This window comes from Oryx dammah, unplaced genomic scaffold (genome assembly GCF_014754425.2).
Source record: "Oryx dammah isolate SB20612 unplaced genomic scaffold, SCBI_Odam_1.1 HiC_scaffold_25, whole genome shotgun sequence".
Lineage (NCBI taxonomy): Eukaryota > Metazoa > Chordata > Mammalia > Artiodactyla > Bovidae > Oryx > Oryx dammah.
Window position 1 is genome coordinate 101725277 of NW_024070209.1, and position 21815 is coordinate 101747091.

Here is a 21815-nt window from a genome sequence, read left to right on the forward strand (position 1 = left end):
TGACAACTATTTGTATGTGTAGTTACAATCTGGGAGCAGCATCATCAGTGGCACACGGAAGTGGAAGCAGTGAGCTATAAACACACCGGGTATTGGGGCTACACAGACGCAGTCACGGCTCTCAGAGAAAGGGCATCAGATCTCTACCATTCAGCAGGTACCTTATCATGGGGCTCTTGCAAGGTAGTGAGGATGTGCAATACAGGCTGAGAGTTGGTTTCCAGGTAATAATCCACCAAGGTGTTCACAAGCATCGGACCACGGTCTAAAGAAAGAAAAGGACTGTTTATAGTAGTTATTTCCTCTAACATTCTAAACCTACCTCAAATATTAACAGTTGCCAGTAACAAAATTCAGAGAATGGTTCTTTGTACACTATCCAAAGTTACATGAAGTGTTGTATTTCTGTTTTCTAAAATGAATTTAGGTTTAACAACAAGATAATATCAAGTTTATATGCCTAAGTAGCCATAGTCCAGTTCAGTTGCTCAGTCGTGTCTGACTCATTGCGACCCCAAGGACTGACTGCAGCATGCCAGGCTTCCCTGTCCATCACCAACACCCTGAGCTTGCTCAAACTCATGTCCATTGAGTTGGTGATGCCATCCAACCATCTCATCCTCTGTCGTCCCCTTCTCCTCCTGCCTTCAATTTTTCCCAGCATCAAGGTCTTTTCCAATTCTTCACATTAAATGGCCAAAGTATTGAATGTCAGTTTCAGCATCAGTCCTTCCAATGAATATTCAGGACTGATTTTCTTTAGGATTGACTGGTTTAATCATCTTGGAGTCCAAGGGACTCTCAAGAGTCTCCTCCAGCACCACAGTTCAAAAGCATCAATTCTTCAGTGCTCAGCTTTCTTTATGGTCCAACTCTCACACCCATACATGACTGGAAAAATCATAGCTTTAACTAGACGGACCTTTGCTGGTAAAGTAATGTCTCTGCTTTTCAATATGCTGTATAGGTTTGTCATAGCTTTTCTTCCAAAGAGCAAGGGTCTTTTAATTTCATAGCTGCAGTCACCATTTGCAGTGATTTTGGAGTCCAAGAAAATAAAGTCTGTCATTGTTTCCAATGTTTCCCCACCTATTTGCCATAAAGTGATGGCAATCAGTGAACTAAAATGGATCAGAATGGACGAATTTAATTCAAATGACCATTATATCTACTACTGTGGGCAAGAATCCCTTAGAAGAAATGGAGTAACCATCATAGTCAACAAGAGAGTCCAAAATGCAGTATTTGGATGCAGTTTCAAAAATGACAGGATGATCTCTGTTCGTTTCCAAGGTAAACTACTCAACATCACAGTAATTCAAGTCTATGTCCCAACCACTAATGCCAAAGCTGAAGTTGGACAGTTCTATGAAGACCTACAAGACTTTCTAGAACTAACACCAAAAAAGAGAGTTCCTTTTCATGATAGGGGACTGGAACGCAAAAGCAGGAAGTCAAGAGATACCTGGAGTAACAGGCACGTTTGGCATTGGAGCACAAAATGAAGCAGGGCAAAGGTGAACAGAGTTTTGACAATAGAACAAACTGGTCACAGCAAACACCCTCTTCCAACAACACAAGAGACAACTCTACACATGGACGTCACCAGATGGCCAATACCAAAATCAGATTGATTATACTCTGCAGGCAAAGATGAAGACGCTCTATACAGTGCGCAAAAACAAGACTGGGAGCTGACTGTGGCTCAGATCATGAACTCCTTACTGCAAAATTCAGACTTAAATGGAAGAAAGTGGGGAAAACCACTAGACCATTCAGGTATGACCTAAATCAAATCCCTTACGATTATACAGTGGAAATGACAAATAGATTCAAAGGATTAGATCTGATAAGAGTGCCTGAAGAATTATGGACGGAGGTTCGTAACACTGTACAGGAGGCAGTGATGAGAACAAACTCCAAGAAGAAGAAACGCAAAAAGGCAAAATGGTTGTCTGAGGAGGCCTTACAAATAGCTATGAAAAGAAGAGAAGCGAAAGGCAAAGGAGAAAAGGAAAGATATACCCATTTGAATGCAGAGTTCCAAAGAATAACAAGGAGGGATAAGAAAGCATTCCTCAGTGATCAAGGCAAAGAAATAGAGGAAAACAATAGAATGGGAAAGACTAGAGATCTCTTCAAGAAAATTAGAGATACCAAGGGAATATTTCATGCAAAGATGGGCACAATAAAGGAAAGAAACAGTATGGACCTAACAGAAGCAGAAGATATTAAGAAGAGGTGGCAAGAATACACAGAAGAACTATACAGAAAAGATCTTAATGACCCCGATAACCACGATGGTGTCATCGCTCACTTAGAACCAGACATCCTGGAATGTGAAGTCAAGTGGGCCTTAGGAAGCATCAATACAAACGAAGCTAGTGGAGGTGATGGAACTCCAGCTGAGCTATTTCAAATCCTAAAAAATGATGCTGTGGAAGTGCTGCACTCAATATGCCAGCAAATTTGGAAAACTCAGCAGTGGCCACAGGACTGGAAAAGGTCAGTTTTCCTTCCAATCCCAAAGAAAGGGAATGCCAAAGAATGTTGGAACTACCACACAATTGCACACATCTCATACGTTAGTACGGAGAAGGCAATGGCACCCCGCTCCAGTACTCTTGCCTGGAGAATCCCATGGACGGAGGAGCCTGCTAGGCTGCAGTCTATGGGGTCGCTAAGAGTCGGACACAACTGAGCGACTTCACTTTCACTTTCATGCATTGGAGAAGGAAATGGCAACCCACTCCAGTGTTCTTGCCTGGACAATCCCAGGGACAGGGGAGCCTGGTGGGCTGCCGTCTATGGGGTCACAGAGTTAGCCATGACTGAAGCAACTTAGCAGCAGCAGCTCACATTAGTAATGCTCAAAATTCTCCAAGCCAAGCTTCAACAGTACATGAACCGAGAACTCCCAGATGCTCAAGCTGGATTTAGAAAAGGCAGAGGAACCAGAGATCAAATTGCCAAAATCCACTGGATCATAAAAAAACCAACACAGCAGCAGTGACAAAAATAATTCATACCTATTGTTAACAACTCAGATTATATGAAAGGGAATAACACACAAGTGACAGCTTTCCTCACCACTGGCCTCACAAGCCACTGCAGAGACAAACACTGTTGGCTTTGGTTCATGTCCTTTCAAAACTTTTCATCCTGGCAGCAGCGCCCACACACAGCCCCCACATCCACACAGCCACAGTCTGTGCACACGCGTGTCTTTTCCACTCAACACGGTGTGGTGGAAGGGTCTCCCTTCTTCCTGCTGTCATGACACCTTCCACAATAGCACTGACGACCTGCTTCCTTCTCTGTACCGAGCTCCTCGCTCTCCTCACGGCTCTACTGTTAATTCAGTCAGCCACCTAGAAGGATACTTTGGTTTTTCCAAGTTTTTGTTCCATTTCATTCAAGTGAATGAAATATGGATTCTTATAAGTGGACCAAATGGCATGTGCTTTTAATTAATGACAGATATTCCAAAAGGGGTAAACTCTCATGTATTCATTCTCCTGCTAACAACACCCATTTATATGACCAATATTTGATTTCTGCCAATCTGGTAAGCAAAAAAAGGGTACTGTTTAAACTTATATTTCTATGATTAAAAAGAAGCTCTAGGTGGCTCAGTGGTAAAGAGTCTGCCTGCCAATGCAGGAGACACAGCAGATGCAGGTTCAATCCCTGGGTCAGGAAGAGGAAATGATAACCCACTCCAGTATTCCTGTCTAGAAAAATTCCATGGACAGAAGAGCCTGGTGGGCTACAGTCCACGGGGTTGCAGAGTCAGACACAACTGAGCATGCCCGCAAGCACGTTTCATATTAAAAGTGGCATATGACTGACAGATGAAATGATGTATCTGGGATCTGTGTTAAAATACCTACGAGGGGGGAGTCAGGGAGGTTCGCTGCAACAGTAAAGGCTGGGCAAGCAAGGTTCCTTATGGGATTCTTACGTCTATGTTTGTGAGTTTATGTGAAGGGATTCCCAGGTGGCTCTATGGTAAAAATCTGCCTTCCAATGCAGGAGACGTGAGTTCAATCCCTGGGTCAGAAGATCCCCTGGAGTAGCAAATGGCAACCCACTCCAGTATTCTTGCCTGGGAAACTCCATGGACAGAGGAGTTCTGGCAGGCTGCAGTCCATGGGGTTGCAAAGAGCTGGATACAACTAAATGACTGAGCACGTGCACAGCCTGTGAATAAATAGTTCTGTAACCAAAAGCTTAACACACCTACAGAATGAATCCAGCCATGCATGCTTTCTCCTGGTGGTTTTAAAGACTCTCTTTAGAAGATGAAGCGGCTAACCAGGGTAGGGTCTGGCTTACCAGAACTGAGATTCTCTTTAAAGACGGCTGTTCCGTTGCCACGCACACTCAGCAGCGGGGAGTCCAGCATGGAGAGGAGCTCCCCAACATTGGCTTGCTGGGCCATTGTCTGACACGAATGTGCTCTGCTGCTTCAGGACGCGCATTAAAGACTTTGAAGGTTCTTCATTGGTGCCACAACCAGACTACAAAATAGAAGAGAAATGTTGTGATAATTTTTTTTCCCCTCCACAAAAACCTACTTGCCAGACAATCTGAGCATGTTTTCAAAGCAGTGTTTGTCCGGAACACTGTTGATAAAAAGAAGCTAAGGTGTGTAAATAACGGTGTTGTTGACAAATTTATGAAGAGGAGTTCTAGGCAATGCAACAGAGAGAAACCTATTTAAAAAAAAAAAAAAAAAACAGTTGGAATCATCCCAGCAACTTAGTGACAGGACTAAATTGAAATTTTTGTTAGTTTTATTAATTACTGCTGATTCTACCTTGGGTTTAGGCTTCAAATCACTGGTCCAAAGAGTAGATGAACCATTTTCAGAAGAACTGAAAGAATGCTATCTTCTTGATAACCCCATCAGTGTCTGGAAGACGGTATGGCTGGTTAGGTCACAAGTGTATGAGTTCGAAACCTGATTTCAACCTGGGATGGTTCCTCTGTTTTCAGCTTATGCCCCTCATTCCAGACACCGATCCCACACTCCAATGCTGCTGGTCACAGCGAAGTGGGCATGAATGAACAGGGGCATCAGGGCGAACCCTGCACCTTCCAATACTCAGTCCTTCATAGCAGGGGAGCAGTCACTTACTCTCCACGAGTCACTAGACACACTTAAAACCATTCATTTCTCCCCACCATGGTTTTTAAAGCTGTATTTGTAAAAACAGCTACCATTTCTTAGACAGGCACTGCAAACCCTTCACAAATATCATCAAATATACTCCATATATAACAACAGTATGACTGGTTCTTTTATCCCCCATTTTACAGGGAGAGGAACAGAGATCAAGCTATTTGCTTAGTGTCACAAAGCTGCTGCTGCTGCTAAGTCACTTCAGTTGTGTCTGACTCTGTGCAACCCCATAGACGGCAGCCCACCAGGCTCCCCAGGTCCCTGGGATTCTCCAGGCAAGAACACTGGAGTGGGTTGCTATTTTCTTCTCCAATGCATGAAAGTAAAAAGTGAAAGTGAAGACGCTCAGTCGTGTCCGACTCTGTGCGACCCCATAGACTGCAGCCTACCAGGCTCCTCCATCCACGGAATTTTCCAGGCAAGAACACTGGAGTGGGTTGCCATTGCCTTCTCCACAAAGCTAGCAGGAGGCAAAACCGGGGAGAACTGAAATTTGACCCCAAATGTACTTCACTCAAAGCCCTAAGTCCATAAACATGACATTAAACTAACTCGTGGTTGTGATCATCAGTGACTGTGAGGCAGGCAGGTATTATCTTTATTTTACAAATCATAGTATGGATATTCAAAAAGGATAAACAATTCTGCCAAGATCCCACAGTAAAGCAGAACTTAGATGGCTCAGCTCTCAGACCAACAACTGTATATGTCACTTGCAGTCACATTAAAATATACTCTTAATTTGTATTTGCTTGTCTTTGAGTAAGCTAGAGTAACGTTCTGGAACTGGCGGTCCAGTGACTAAGACTCTGTGCTCCTAGTGCAGGGGGCCCAGGTTTAATCACTGGTCAGGGAACCAGACACCACATGCCACAACTAAAGATCCTGCATGCTGCAACTAAGACCCAGCGTGGCCAATTAAATATTAATACATAAATAAAGATACATACTTAAAAAAGGAACAGTTCTCAGGCTTCAGTATGTATTAAAATCACCTGAGATCTAACTTTCTGGGCCCATTTTGGAACTGAATTGTGGACTCAGGAATCTTCATTTTAATAAGCACTCCAGAATAATTCTTTTAAGGGTAAATAAACCCCATTTGAGAAACACCACACAAAGGAAAAACTGCTAATGAAGAGTTAAGCTCCTCCTTCTAGAATGCCAAGTTTGAAGTAGCAATGACCCCCTGAGACTGCTGAGTATTAACTTATTATTATCTGTGCTCTTGTTTAATTACAACCTGGTGATATTCAGTGATTTTTCTTTTGGTGAATCAGAAATTCATTAGCCAGGAAGATCTATTAAAACATATAAATGAATTTTTGATAGCAAATCTCGATACAGAAAACACGCTGTATGATACAAATATAATACAAATTTATATTTACATAAGTATAAATCCAACAGGTAAATCATAAAGGAAGTCATTTCAAAGGACTCAGAAATGTGAGACCATAATCAGTAAGGTTTCACTGTAAAAGCTGAAAGCTGAAAATAGAAACAAATTTCACCTTATTGTAAGTTGGATTATATTAAACTCACAAGCGAAGACAATACCAACCTGTCAGAGTTTATCGTTCATCGGAAGGATTAAATGAGATAACCTATATCACACAGTTAAGCACAGTACCTGGCACAAACAAACACACACTGAGTGGTACTCACATATCACCATTACGAATACTGGTGAAAATCTTTGGGTCACCACTTTCAAAATGACTTTAACAGCACATTTATCTAGCTGATCCCCACATTCATTTCTACTTCGGGTAACTCACAAATGATTCTTAGAGGTGTTTTGCCCCTCAGTTCGGTTTTGTGCCAGTAAAGCAGATACTTGCCTTGTCTCTGGCTAGCGAGGCTCCTGAGTCTGTCTTCCGTGCGCTCAGAAGACAGTGGTGTCGGAGCTGCTCCTGCAAATACACGCAGCCCAGAGCAGAGCAACTAGACAAAGATGGCGCCCATCTAGTCAACTTGGCGGTACTCAGGGCTGACCGACACGGACCACCTCACTTTTTTTCAGGCGGTAATTTAGGTATAAAGTCTGGTTTCTGGAGTCTACTCTTTCCAAGTGCTTTACAGAAAGCAAAAATAATGTTTTAGTCTAAATTACACTTGTACATTTTTTTGGCAACAACCTTTTGTTGCTTGTCTCCTCAGTTCTAAAATTCTACCTTTCAATCATATTTTTCTTATCCCCAGGAAAAATATAAATCATGGGTTTTTTTGTGGGATTTTTCATTTAAGTGCCTCAAGTTCAAGGATTTTTGACATTCTAAAAAACCCTCTCAGGAGTTCAATCATAAGCCTTTGGAATTAGTTCCATGACCGGAATCTCTCTCTTTTTTAAACTTATTCAAATATTTGGTTAAGTGCAGGGTGCTAAGTAGGGAAGAAAGACTTAGAATGTGCCATGAAGAACTAGATATACATGAGCAGGAAATGGACAAGGTTCAGTGAGTACACAAGGGAAGGAAGGGACCAGCTCCAGCTGGATGTGGTGGGAGTGGGTGAGTTGTACATGTTAAACACACTTTACAGCCTAGAGGAGACAAGGGAAAAGTCACTGAGAGGTTAGCACCACGGCTCATCAGGCATCTGCTTTCGCCGTGAAAGTCTTGCTTCCATTTTGGAAGTAACCAAGCATAGCAAACAGGAGATGGGAGAAGCCAAGAGTTCAATGTCTGAGTTCATACAGTTCTGTATCCCACACACCAGAGCAACATTTTGTTTAGTTTAAGACTACCACTGGGGGCCACACGGCACAGTACAGTGCTATCAATGATGCTGTTTATATTAAGGAGTCATGACTTTCAACACCCACTCCCCACCCCAAAACCTGTCCCTCTGCCAGTCTCCTGGACCTCAGTAATAGGCACAACCATCAGTCTACGGCCGACATCTAGGTGACATCCTTGACTCTTCCGCCACTCTAACACTCACATCTAATCCTCCAGCAAGCCCACTGACTACCCCTTCTGTTTCACCCCAGTCCAAGCCCCCATCATGTCCCCTTGAAAGAACGAGGGACCACAGTCTCCATCACTCCTCTCCCCTATACCACCACCAAGACCCTCTGAAACAGGGAAATCAGACTCCACTGCTCCCATGTAAAATCATCCAGCGGCTCCCCACGGAGCTCACAAGAGTTGGCTCCCCTGTGGCTGCCAGGCGCACCTGACGGGGCGGCCTGCTTCACCGCACCCTGCCATCCAGCTCTAGTCTCGGGTTCCTAAAGCTCAGGGACACAGCGCCCTGCGCAGGCCTCTGCACTTGCTGTTGCCTCTGTCCTTGGGGTGCTTTTCTCCCAGATCCTCGTGTTGCTATTGGTTTCAAGTCTCTGCTCAAAATGTCACCATCTTGGAGAGGCCTCCCAGACCACCTAATCTAAAGCAACAGAGGGGTTCCAAGTCACTACTTCTGAATAAACCAAACTTAACCTCTACACTGGTAACCAGATTTGATCAAACAGAACACTTAGCATGGTCTCAACAAGCATGGAAAACAGGGATTTACCAAAGTTCGGTTTTAGTTTCTATTTTTGGCCCAAATCTGGCTGTGGCCTTGGTCTGTAGGACTGAAAGTTGAACGGTCCATCGGCCACTTTAGCAGCATTTAGCAGCATTTCTGGGACTGTGTACATGTGACCAGCAAGGATAAGTTAATGTTACCATCATATGTAATCCACACAATGTCTGTAATGTGGACAGGCATGCATTTAGGATTACCGTTAATATCGGAACAAAGAGAAAACATTCTAGATGCGACATCTAGGCTTTGTGTTTTATAAGTTGAAATTCCATCAATACAATATTTATTCATTTATTATTATTAAAAATAAAAGCCTCAGTTAATGTGATTTTTGTGTTCGAAAACAATTAAGGACTTTCAAACAGTTAAATATATTAATGAGTATCAAGAAGGTAGGTTCACTAGATAGCTTTACAAATAACAGTAATTATTCTTTGAGCCAAATGTTTATAAAACTTTTAACAATACTTGGCTACACAAAAGAAATTAAAGTATATTTTAATTCTAACCTTTACATAATTGTTTTACATTTATTATAAAAAATAATCATTTAATAACTGCATTTAATTTGTAATCCTAATTTGTAGTCTTTCAAGAAAAAGTCAGATTTGGGAACACCACACATCTTGTGAAGGTGAATTAAAAATAAAATGCCAGCTTGTTCTCTAAATTTTAAAACATGAAAAAAAACCCAAACCACAGTCAAGAATATCCATGATAAATCATCCTCATGTCAAACATAAAGAATATGAAAAAAACTATGTTAAGAAAAAAATAAAATACTCAAACACATTTTATACTCACTAATCAAAAATTTCAAAACAGATTTTATAAAACCGTTATAGGAAGACAATTTCTTGTAGTTTTTGTCTTGTATTTTGTGTCTGCGGGGGCTAAAAATTTAAACAAAAAGCTTTTCAAGATGACTGACATAAGTTGTCAATAACTGTTAAGGTGGCTTTAAGATGAAGGATCCTTGAGGCTTGACCAAGCTGTGAATCCCAGGTACAGGTTCCTTCTAAAACATAATTTACCAGAAACTCTCCTGAACTCCATTCTGCTTTGTCCACAAAGGTTAGTGACGGGATTAAAAGTGGCAGCTGAAGGGGAACATCTTTCTAGTATCACACACCTGCTAACACGGGACGGGGGCAGTCCAGCAGCTGACGGTGCTGACCAAGTACTTTTCCTACGTTAAAATTTCAAACTTTAACAATATGACTACTGAAATATAAAAAAGTGTAATATTGAAAAACATTTAATACAATCTGAGATTTCTGATGTGTGACATTCAGCTTGGGCCTCGAGGATATGAACAGGACCATCTGACACTGGGTTCAAACACGTATTCAGTGGCCTTCCAACAACGGACAGGGTGACGTACCCATAAAATGCTTGAAAATGGGACTTCCTTGGACCACCAGCCCAAGGTTAAGAATCCACCTGCCAGTGCAGGGGACCCAGGTTTGACCCCTGGTCCAGAAGATTCCACATGCCGCGGGGCAACTGAACCCATGAGCCACACTACTGAAGCCCATGCCCTCTAGAGTCTATGCTCCCCAACAAGAGAAGCCGCCGTAATGAGACGTCCTCGCTCACCACAACCACAGAAAGCCTGTCTAGCAATGAAGACTCAGTACAGCCATAAATAAATAAATAAATAAATAAAAATTTAAATTTAAAAAAAAAAAAAATTTTTTTTTTAATGAGAAGTCAAACTCAAGGAAGTCTTCCATACTCGTCAGGGAACAATGCTTCTTCCACCTTCTTGTGAGTCTACAATCTGTATTAAGACCCTGTTTGTGAACAGACAGCAAGCTTTAAGGCAAAAATCCTCACCTATTTCGTAACTCTTATGAGGCAAGATGAGGCAGACAGTGACAATACAGCAAAGGGCAACCAGGGAGGCACCAGCTGAGTCCCACCAGCCGTCTGTGCACAAAGACAGCAGACAGAACGCCTTCCCATCTTCCTTATGCCCTTCCTGCAGACAGAAAGCTGCTGCACTGCGCACTCCTGCCTCCAAACTCAACATCCTGCTCAGGGACCACTCAGGCCACACTCCTAGCCACAGATATGCTAGATCCCTGTATTTAGGAAAGATACATTCTAGGACTCGAAGACTCCTCCAGCTCTTAGAAACCACAATTGCATACATCTCATGCCCAGAAAACTGATTAAGACAAGTAACAGATAAAGCCATGTTAAGATGTAAATGCTAACTCATTAGCTCAGGGGTCCTCAGCCTAGTTCGTACACTAGAATCACCTGGAGAGGCTATGAAATCCTGAAGCCCAGGCCTCACTCCAGAGCAGGTCAAGGGGCAGGGTCCAGACAGGGCATCTGGTTTGTTTTTATAGACCCATGTGGGTTTTTAAGGCACAGCCAGGGTTGAGAACCTCTGTGCTAGTTAAATAGCTTGCTCAAAACACTCAGGATTCAATTTTATTTAGTAGTTAAAACCAATTTTTGCTGTTAGACAGAACTGATTTGAGTTGCAGGTAAAGCAAGTACCCCAGCTATACAACCTTAGGAAAATTACATAACATTTCAGAGCCTAATTCCTTATCTGCAAAATGAAGACATACCAAAAGTATGGCTGTGAAGAGGAAAATAAATAACCATAGGATGCACTTAACACCATGCCTGGCACTGAATAAGCCATTAATAACTTACCGATAATTTGACTAATTACTTCACGGCACAGAAGGTCCACTTACTGGCAAATAGCTAAAATCATCAACGTTACATCCTGAATGCAAAGAAACCTCCTTGCACCAGTGCAACCACAGACAAGATAAATGATTCTCCCCTCCCTTCCCCACAGCCGCTGCACTGAGTTTACACCTTACCTGTTCTGGGGACAATTGGTACTTCAGTTTTCTGTGCTGTCAACCTGGTGTCTTTCATGGTCACTGGAGAGAAAAACACACATCTGTAAATCACCATCTCACGCTGCAGTGAGATCCCGGACGCCATCAGAGGGGTGTTGGGGTTCACTGGCTTCCCGCTCCACCCCATCCCTGACAGATGGCCATCTGGTTTCCACTGGAATGGTGCACAGGCCTCTCCCCATCTACATTTCCGAACAGCTGGCTGCAGGAAAATTCTTTCTATTGCGCTGAACTTGGAAAGTCTGCCTTTTGCTAACTGTCTTCATTAGAGCCATAACTGAGTGGGCAGTAAGTGCGCGGGCAGGACAGGCTCTAGAATTAGAGCTCGGAGTAGAAAAACCCAGGCCCCGCCACTGAGCAGCCATGCAACTCTGGCTGGCTGACTGCATGTCTCTAACGTCTAACCTTAAATCCTGTCCTCTGTACGGAGAGAAGAGCCGCAGCGCCTGCCTCCTAAGGCTGTGTGGGGCAGAGTAACTACCCGAGGTGCCCCACGAGTAAGAACAGCACCAGGCATGAAGCACGTCCTGGTCCCCATAAGCCCCCCGCCCCCACGACCCTGCCCCACTAGCCTCACCTTCTCTCAGCTGACCTATGTGCTCCCCACTTCAGGACCAGGTACGAGTTGTCCCTGTGCCCGAGAGACCCGACCTCTGCCTGCTCCCAAGCTCAGTTCACCCTCAAATTCTCTGCTTGAACAGGCGCTTCCTCAGAGAAGCCTTCACTTTCCTCCACTCACGCCCAGACCAGGTGAGGCCCAGCATGTGCTCTCTGTAGCCTGTGTTTCTCGGTGTCACTGACCACGACCCAATTAAATAAGTGCAATGAGTTACTGAGCGTGTCCCCATCAACAGCACAGGAGTTCAGGCAAGGAAAGACAGGGGCTTCTTCAGCACTGTATCTCCTGCAGCTGCCACAGAGTCTGAGACTTGTTGACAGAATGACTAGGAGTCAGAACATTTCTTAAATAAATGTACAAAGCTGAACTCAGCCTTCAAAACAGCACCACCTTAACCTAATCCCTCTGCATGACAAACATATTTGAGAACAGCTAGCATTTTTCTATTTTCTTCTCCTGCTCCCCTTTCTAAATTATATTAAATATCCATGTTTAACATGAATATATATACATTCCAGTTTGCTTTTTAAAATGTGGATCCTTCAAACTACATTTAGGTACAGCCTGATTAGACTGTGAGCTCCATGGGGACTGGGACCACCTGTTGGGTCCACTGGTGGACACCCAGGGCCTATTTAGCATCCAGCACCCAATGGGCAAATATACTCTGTGTGGGTCAACAAAAAGTTCACCAGCTTCTTTGATAGCCATTCCAGGGTGGGACGTAGACATGGCAGCTGAACCTCATATACAACATAGGCCTAGTTACACTCAACATGAAAGAGCCTAGAAGCAAGCCCTTCAATATATGATCCAGGCCAAAGCTGAACTAGTGTGTCGGGCAGCTCTCTCACAGTTAAAACTTCATGCTCAGATGATGGGGTAATTATCTTTCCTTGTGGAACACATTCTAGGCATTTAATACCAGCAGTCCTCAGCAGCATACTCCAAGTGTGTGTGCAGAGCTGGGCAGAGGCTGGCTTTCCGAGGAGGCCAAGCAAACCATTCAGACAGGGAGTGCTTGCCCAGCCACAGTCACTCCACCAGAAGGGCTGCAGTTAAAACCGTGGAGTCTCTAATCTTGAGGATGTTAGAATCAGCTGTGAGTCCAGTGAGTCATGCAGACTCCTCTTGCAATTAATCGCAGTTGGATGTTTTACCTGAAAAGGAGCATCTAAGGCAAGGGTAAAATCAGGAGGTAATACCAGATGCGATCTCGTAGCCTGTCCAGCCAGGATCACCGTCACAGATAAAGAAATTGGCACAGAAAGTCAGAGCGGTTTTTGTCCAATGCTCGACATTAATACTTAACGTCTTTACCACCATGCTAAAAGATGGTAATGGTAATAAGTGTTGGCCAGTCAAAGGCTACCTGCCATTATTTATATTTGAAGTGTTTACTTGTTCACTTATATTTAAATCCTGCCCCATGGAGGTACTAGGGAAAATCACGTGACCTGTGAACTTCCTGCTTAGAAGTGAGGAATGGAGAAGACCCTCCTCAAAAATGTGTCCCCCTGAGGGGTTCGGATGGAAACACCTGTCAGGGCATAACAGGGCCAATGCAATGTTCTTACCTTCAGAAGCCAAATTAAAAAGGAAACATGCCCTCAGACCTAGACCCTTCCTCTTTGATGTCTGACCCCAAAGCGGTATTCTCACCTGAAAGCAACATGGTGATTGCCCTTCTACAAGGGTGGGTTCCAGGAAGAAGATGAGAGCTCTGTGCTTCAGTGTTTTGAGATTAAGCAGGAGCACAGGCCAACTTGTTTTCACATTTCACCTTCATCTCATTCTTTAGGTGTTTCCAGAGGGATGGCCTCTATACACGGGGCCACACATGGACTCCAGCTAGCCCAGTCGTGGAGGTGTCACCAGCACGGTGACTGTTTCACGCATCTCTGCCCCAGCATATCTGCATTACAAGCTGAGAGCGCTAAGAGCTGTGTGCACCTTCATGAAACACTCGTGGCAGGCACCCAAATGCCTTCAGAGAGCATTTTATCTGAAAATATCAGCTGAATATTCAGACTTTTGGAAAATCAAGTGTTGTGTGTGACCTTCTCACCCCTGGGACTCTTCAGAACCACAAACCCCACATACAATATGTAACTATGTATCACATCGCCTAAGATAATCTTGTACAACTTGTCCATGATGTAAAAACAACTACAGGCATAATAAAGGTAGGCAGTCTTTTCACTGTAACTTGTTTTCTATACTGAGGTTTTTATCTAAGAAAGTTGGGAGACAATTCAGACACAGGTTGAGGCAGAGATGGACTATGTCATTATCAAGTATAGCACAAAGAGAAGAGCAACATTACACCGATAACAAACAGTAATAAAATGGCAATAATATACTTTACACAGTCAGGCCTGGCTCTGGCTCCGTACCGCTCAGGTGATTTCTTACAGGAATATTCTACCAAGTGAATAAAGTTGTCTTCAGCACAAATGCATCTAAAAAAGGTAAGATATGAGCTCCAATTCCTCTTCCTACTTCTGCACAGAAGGAAATATCACTGAAGTGTGTGAAAGTGAAACAGCTGAGAGCAAAACCTGGCAACATGTATAGTCATGTGTGATTTAAATGGTCTCAGCAGTGTGGTCCCTCTCAAGGTTGTATAAACAGAGGAGGAGCTCCAGGTTCTCCATTCAGAATGTTAGCCATCAGGGACCCGAAAGCACAATCTGCGGGAGCATATACCCTATTTCATAGGTGGGTCCTCTAGCATCTTGTCTGCAGGGAGAGACACTGATTTTGGTTAGGTGTACGCTTTCTATAATATAAGGTACTTCCCTGGTGGCTCAGTGGTAAAGAATCTGCCTACAATGCAGGAGAAGCAGGTTCAATTCCTGAGTCAGGAAGATCCCCTGGAGAAGGAAATGGCAACCCACTCCAGTATTCTTGCCTGGAGAATCCCATGGACAGAAGGAGCCCGGCAGGCTACAGTCCATGGGGTTCCAAACTGTCGGTCTTGAGTCAGTGACTAAAACAACAGCAACCACCACCTCATCTATAAACTATGTTTCTTATGTTTTAACTTTCTATTAGCATGAACACAATTATTTACCAAGAAAATAAACCAAGTGTCATGTTTCAAAATACAGAGCTTCTCTTAAATCTGAGCAAACCAAGTTTTCTTTAGGTTTCAAGTTCAAGGACTAAAATAGAAAACTCCTAGGAAATAAGGGCACAAGCTTTGATAGTCTAGGACTAACACCTGTCGGTCTCAAAAGTGGTCCTCACACCAGCAACACCCATCACTTAGGGCTTTAAGCCTGGTCTGAGACCTCTGAATCTGGAAGTGGGGTCTTCCAGGTGATTCTGAACCACTAATCTAGGAAGGAGGGGGAAGGCAAGAAATATTAAAAATATATATATACTTTTGAGGTTCAAAAGGAAAAAAAAAAAAAGATAGTGGATAAACCTTGGAAAAAAGCCCAATGGAATTCTGCCAGGTGATAAAGGTACACAGGAACTGAATCCTGAGCCTGACAAGAATTTAGCAAGTTACACACCTGAGTTCTCCACTTACAACTTCTTTTAACGTGACACCTAAGGTTGATTTCCCAGTGACGTGTAAAGAACCTTTCAATATAAAAGTTTTAACAAAATAATTTATAGTGCAAGCAATACATAGTCCATCTTTAAAAGACTTAGGCCTTTCCTATCTGTGGGTTGCTTTTGTTTCTGAAAGCCCGAGTCCATTTTTAAGAGCAGTAAACTATTGGAATGATCAACCGGCCTTCAGGCTGGGTCTATAAAGTTCCTATTCAAACTTTCTTATCTGTGTGAATTTTGTTGGAGCTGATGGGACAGAAAAGGGTATTTGGTCCACAGCTTCCCACAAACTCTCAGAGGGGAACTGAGGCCCCCAAAATCTTAAGAAACACTGACCTTTCAACTAGTTTATGAGCTCAGCAGTTCAGACCATTTATCAAGTGAAAGATTAAATGTGTGGGTTCTGGAGTCAACCAACAGGATTCAAATCCTAGCTCAACTCACTGAATAAGTTACTGAAGCCTCCAATTTCTCAGCTCCCTGTCGTGTCCCTGAAAGGTTTCAAGAAGAGCTAACAGGATCACAAATGTCAAAACCTTTAGCACACTGTTTGGCACTGTGCCAATAAATACAAACTTTATTATAACAATATTACTACTACACAAAATGTACTGCTAGGTACATAAGGCTTAGAAGTCAACATTTACTAACATATTTGAAACACTGATGAAGTCATTCTGTAATTTAAAACGGATACACTTCATGTTTCTCGCTGTGCTTGTGTGCTCTGTACTCAGAGCAGCACAGGTCTTAACCACTGCAGACAGTAAGGTCACGACATCTGTTCTTTCTCACCGCGGCCCAGTGTGCCCTCCATCACCAACAGGAGAGTAAAATTATCCCTTGTCACTCAGATACTTCATGGGCTCTACTGCCATCATCTTTCCTTTAGAAGGTGACCTGTGAATTCTAGGCCAGTAACTACTATGTCTTGTTTTGTATCAAAACAAGGTTTTTAAGGCACTTTACTCATTAGATGACAATCTGAATTCATTCAACCTTTAAAAGTGTTGTTACCTTTTGCTACTTCCCTGTATAGAAAAAAAGTTAGGACTACACAAAAGAAGTAAGAAGAAAGAAGCAAGGTCCTGGGATTATACATGTTTTATATACAGGAAAGTTTTTGTTTTTGTTTTTTTTTATTCTCCCCCCTCCCAAAAATAGACACTAGATATTAAATTACTAATGTTTAGGAACTACAGGCTTAAAAAGCAAAGCAGATATATGTATACCTATGGTTGATTCATGTTGAAGTTTGACAGAAAACAACAAAATTCTGTAAAGCAATTATCCTTCAATAAAAAAATAATTTTTTAAAAAAAGCAAAGCAGAAAAGGAATAATCTAAAATTGTTGATGGTAATTTTAGACCAATTTAAATGGGCTGAAATCTTCCAGACCAATGGAAAAAAACAGGTTTTTTTTTCATATACAAACTATATGAAACACTGAAAGGAAAAAACTTAGTGTTTAAGTATATGCCAATTATAAATATTTATTTTTAAAGCAAAAAGCGAAAGGTAGAGGTTTAAATGCTATTGAGTACACTTTTCCTTCATGCTTGCAGCTACTTAATTGATAAAACTAATACCAATAAAACTAATCTCTCAAAGAGAGATTTATAATATGAGGCACTTACAAGGAATAGCTTTTTCTAAAATGTGATAGGAAAGGATAAAAACTCAACAGGTCAAGCTAAAAGTCGCTGGTTTGCTCAGTTATTATAAAGCCATTTAACACCTGATTCGATCAACAGAGACCGTCTAACCTCCCCCAAGGACTGGAGTCTATGAGACTTTCAGAAAAGCGTGAAATGGTCGATGTATTCTTGTATGTGGCTCATCTGCAGTCAAGAATATCTAATTAATTCCAGGAAACGTTAATTTTAGTCCACCAAGGCCCTAGAACCCAGAAAAGAATGGTACCTGCACCTTAATAAACTTTAAAAGACACCTGTAAGATCAAGTCAGCTGTACCTCAAAGCCCCAAACTCACCCACCACTATATACACCAGAGGTTAGGAGCTATTTTAAGAAATGCCTCTGCAGTGAATTATAAATTAAAAGAAAAATAGCCAAACTGATAACTTCAGCCCCTGGTCCTCAACCTCTGGTGCCATCAGAATCACCTGTAACTTCTTCCAAAATATATATCCAAGGTGTCCTCAGCGACATATGCAAACTACCTGTGCATGAAGGTTTGACAGACACTACTGTTAAAGAGATTCCTCATTTCCAACAATTTCATTATTCTACAGACAGGAATATATTTGATCTGTCCTCGTCAAGACTGTTTAGTTTCACTTCACAAATGAGAACAGAAGGCATCATGTTACACCCGCAGACTGGGATGTCTTCCCTCTTAAGAATCCAATCAGGCAGAGTACAACTGAGTCACAGGATTTGAGACACTCCAATTTAACGGAAAACAAGTAAGAATGTGGGTAGCTGCCTAGGAATCTGTCTAACTAGGAATTTAGGAACAAACCAAAGTCTATGACACCAGGAAATGCATGAAGCAGAGAAAGCTTACATCATTTGCCCTTTCATGCACCTGATGTAAGAGTGTTTGGCGTAAAATATTAACTTTAGTAAGAGGATATTTCCCATTTACATCTTCTATAAACACCCCTTAAGTTTACACCCGGTGGTTAGAGGAAGATTCTGCCGCTCCCCAGGGCCATAGCAAAGGATGTTTCACTGTTTCTGAGGCGCCTCATTTGCTTCATGCAGGACCGTTCAAGTTTGCATTTCCCCATACGACCTTAAATCAGTTTCCACATTTGCATATTCCAGGTTTACTCGGGAATGTTCAACTTAAGAATCACAGGTGGTTGCTCAGTAAATCAAGGGCTCCCACAAGGTTGGGTTTTATAATGCTTCTCGAAATTTACAGCCCCGTTTTGTCAACAAGTGCAAATTCAGATGACTCCAAGTTGATCCCTAAATTATAAATCCAAGCATCTCAGAAGAATATTATTCTATTTTAGTACTTTTACCAGCTTAGGCTGTGTCAAGTGAAGTGCTATTTCTATGCTTTCTATAAAAAATCCGGCAAGGATTTTAGCATGGCTTCTTTCTGCAGTAAACGCATTGGTTTTATAAAAACATCGAATACTTTCCAGCCTAATTTAGACTATCGTGTTTATAGTCACAACACTGCCATCCCAAACAAAAGCTAAAGTATGTGAGCAAGTGGGCCCCTCTTCAAAATTAAGCACGCACACACAGGCACTTATGCACAAACCCTGGCCAACTGATTAACTCTAATCACCTGATCAGAAAGAATGACAAGTCAGATCTCATCTATTAACAGATAAACGAGAATCATGTTAAGTACAAAGACAGGAGCACAGTCTTGGAATCAGACTCCAGTTCCAATCCTGGCTCACAGAATCCTAGAGGTGTGACCTTGGGGCACGGTACCCTAATCTCTCTGGGCCTCAGTTTCTTCATCTGAGAAATGGGAGGGATTCCTAGTGGCTGCCTCTCCCCTTTGTGGCGAGGGCTAAAGGAGGTGACGACTGCGGAGCCCTTCCACAGTGCGTGCTCCGTCAACAAGCTGCTGGTGTCAGGAGGACCGCGCCCCCTCCAAAGCCCCCACCCCCACCCCTCCAAATCCAGAACGCCAGAAGCAAAACTCTGTACTAGGAAACACAAAGAAACAGCTTTAAATCTCAAAGGGCTCCGTGACTGCCGGTTCTTCATCCTCCAGTTCCTCAAATGAATGAATGAGCGTCTAGGAGTGGCTCTGCAAATAGCTGTCTCTTAAGAATCACCTCTGTCGGCTGGAGGTAACTGTCTTTCACCATCAATTAAACACCCAGAAGCACACCTGGAGCGACGCACACCCGCTCCTGCAAATTTCAGCGGAGACACCGAGTCCGGGCAGGTCCCCGATGCCCACAGGCAGACTCCATTCATTCCCCGCCCCCACCCCCACCCCCTGACCCTTCTCATCAAGCCCTGGCACCAGCCCCCACCCCCCAATCCAGACCTGCCTCTCCCGCGGAGGGTCTCTCCTCGGCTCTCCGCACCCTGCGGGAACCTGTCACCCCACCGAGCAAAGGGCTGGCAAAGCGGCCCACCTCACCCCCTGCCCTCGACACCGCGGCCCGGGGGGGTGCAGCGGTCCCCTCCGCCGCCGAGGAGGGGCCAAGGGCAGGCCGGGGCCGCCTCTCTTCCCCCAGAAACCCGTCAGGCCCCGTCGGAGATAGCGAGTAATAAGAGGGAGGGGAAGGCTCTCCAAACCCCCCCTTCCCGGGGTCCCTTCCCCGACAAGTGAGCCCCTTGCCCCAGCCCCACAGGGCTTCCCAGACTGGGGTCATGGTGCCGGGACCTCCCCGAGAAGACCCCCGCGAAAAGGAAGGGGCGACACCCCCGTACTCACCCACCGTCTCCTCCCCCTCAGCTGTTTACCTCACAGTTCCTCCAGCCTACAGGGCGCCGCCATCTTGGACGTACAGCACCTCCCCCCCGTCGTGAAATGACCACTGCCGCTGCAGCCTCCGCCACGAAAAAGAGTCCCCAGCCGCACCTCGCCTCGCCCTCGAACCCGACGACCGTTGACCGTGGCCGCCTGCCCCTTTGGAAAGAAGGGGCCGTTCTGCTCATTACTGGTTGTGCTAACCGTCGAGAAAAAGCCAAAAGGAATTGTAAGGTAGGGGGGTTACGGGGGGTGGGGAGGCGGGGACGGGCGGAAGGATTCCGAAAGGGAGCTGCTGAGAGATCTTGTGACTCCGAAGGAGGCAAAAAGAAGAGCCGGCGCGGCGGGGAGGAGCCACGCGAGAGAGCGAGGGGCGGGGAGGCGGTCACGTGACCCGGGCCGGGCGGGAGGGGCTGTGCAAGAGGCGTAAACAAGTTGGCCGGGCTGGGTGTGGTTGGGGCGCCTTCTGCATTCCCGAGGCTCGCACACCCGGATACTCGCCAACTGAGGGTCTCCCTGTGCCTGACCGCAGAGCTTCCATCTTGTTTCCCAAGGAGCCAATGGGACCCCCGTAGGCGAAGGGCTTGCGGAGAATCACACTGACTTCTGCCCCTCAGATGGCTAGCGTTTCAGACACCCGGTCACGACATCAGTGGAAAACCACCTTCATCAGAGCTGGCCACTTTTAAAGCCCAACCCTTTCATTCAATCGTTGCCCTGCCCCCTTCCTAGCTGTGTAAACCTGGACAAGTTTTCAAGTCCTTTGAGCCTCAGTTTCTTCCTCTGTGAAATGGGCGTGATAACACGAGTGGAGTGAGGATTCAGGGACATAAAGTATGGAGGGTGTTTAAGCACCGTGACCCACGCAGGATAAATGCTCACAAGATGATGGTCCTCGAAGGCAGGTTGTGGTGAGCGCTGTGACTGATCCGGAGCAGGGTGAGAGAGGCCGCAGTCTGAGGTATCTGAAAGGCTTTCTGAAGGGGTGCCCATCAAGCTAGGCCTTAAAGGAAAGGTGGGTTTTATGAAATAGAAGTGGGAGAGGCAGTTGGGAAGGAAAGAACTAAAAGAAGCTAGCACCTGGAGACAACGCTGGTTGAGTTATGGAAATAACAAGTTTTGTCATGGGAACCGTTTGGGTCACAAGGCAAGGCAGCGTATGGCTCAAGGGGCCTACTGTGAGAGTGGCCAGGGTTCCAGGAGGCCCAGTGTGGTCCCAGATAGGACTGCTGTTAGCCTGTAGGGTCAGAGAGGCCCCGAGCATTAGAAGAAGGCCTTTCCTCTGGGCCAACAGTCCATGCGAGAGAGCCCAGGCCGTGTTTCGGCCCTTAGCCACCCACACCCACTTCTCCGGGGGGCCTGGAGCAGTGCACAGCCTTTACCACCATCCTGGCTTATGGGGCAGGTGGGCATTGACTTGGGAATTCCACCAGCCTAATGCTGCCTGGAGACAGCTGGGGAAGCCAAGAGGTTGTTGCTCAAACAGACCAGAGTGTGAACACAGGTTTCTGCTATCATGCTAATGAACTGAGCCTTAGTTTCTTTGTCTGCAACATAGGGGTTTTAATATTAATCATGATGCCTACAGA

At 44.4% G+C, this 21815-nt stretch overlaps 1 protein-coding gene across 5 annotated transcripts in view; it reads right to left on the minus strand.

The window, feature by feature from the left end:
- Positions 1-20558, minus strand: part of TSC1 (TSC complex subunit 1) — a 52249-nt gene extending 31691 nt beyond the window's left edge. For 2 of the 5 annotated variants that reach the window (XM_040225465.1, XM_040225461.1), the window contains exons 1-4: positions 20191-20558; positions 11575-11637; positions 4339-4523; positions 162-265 (exon numbers count right to left, since the gene is read on the minus strand). In XM_040225465.1, the coding sequence (XP_040081399.1) occupies positions 162-265; positions 4339-4444 (210 nt within the window). In that variant the 5' untranslated portion in view covers positions 4445-4523; positions 11575-11637; positions 20191-20558. Of the gene's footprint in view, positions 1-161; positions 266-4338; positions 4524-4822; positions 4919-11574; positions 11638-20190 lie in introns of all 5 variants that reach the window. The other 3 variants (XM_040225464.1, XM_040225463.1, XM_040225462.1) reach the window with 3 other exon arrangements.
- Positions 20559-21815: the final 1257 nt, after the last annotated feature.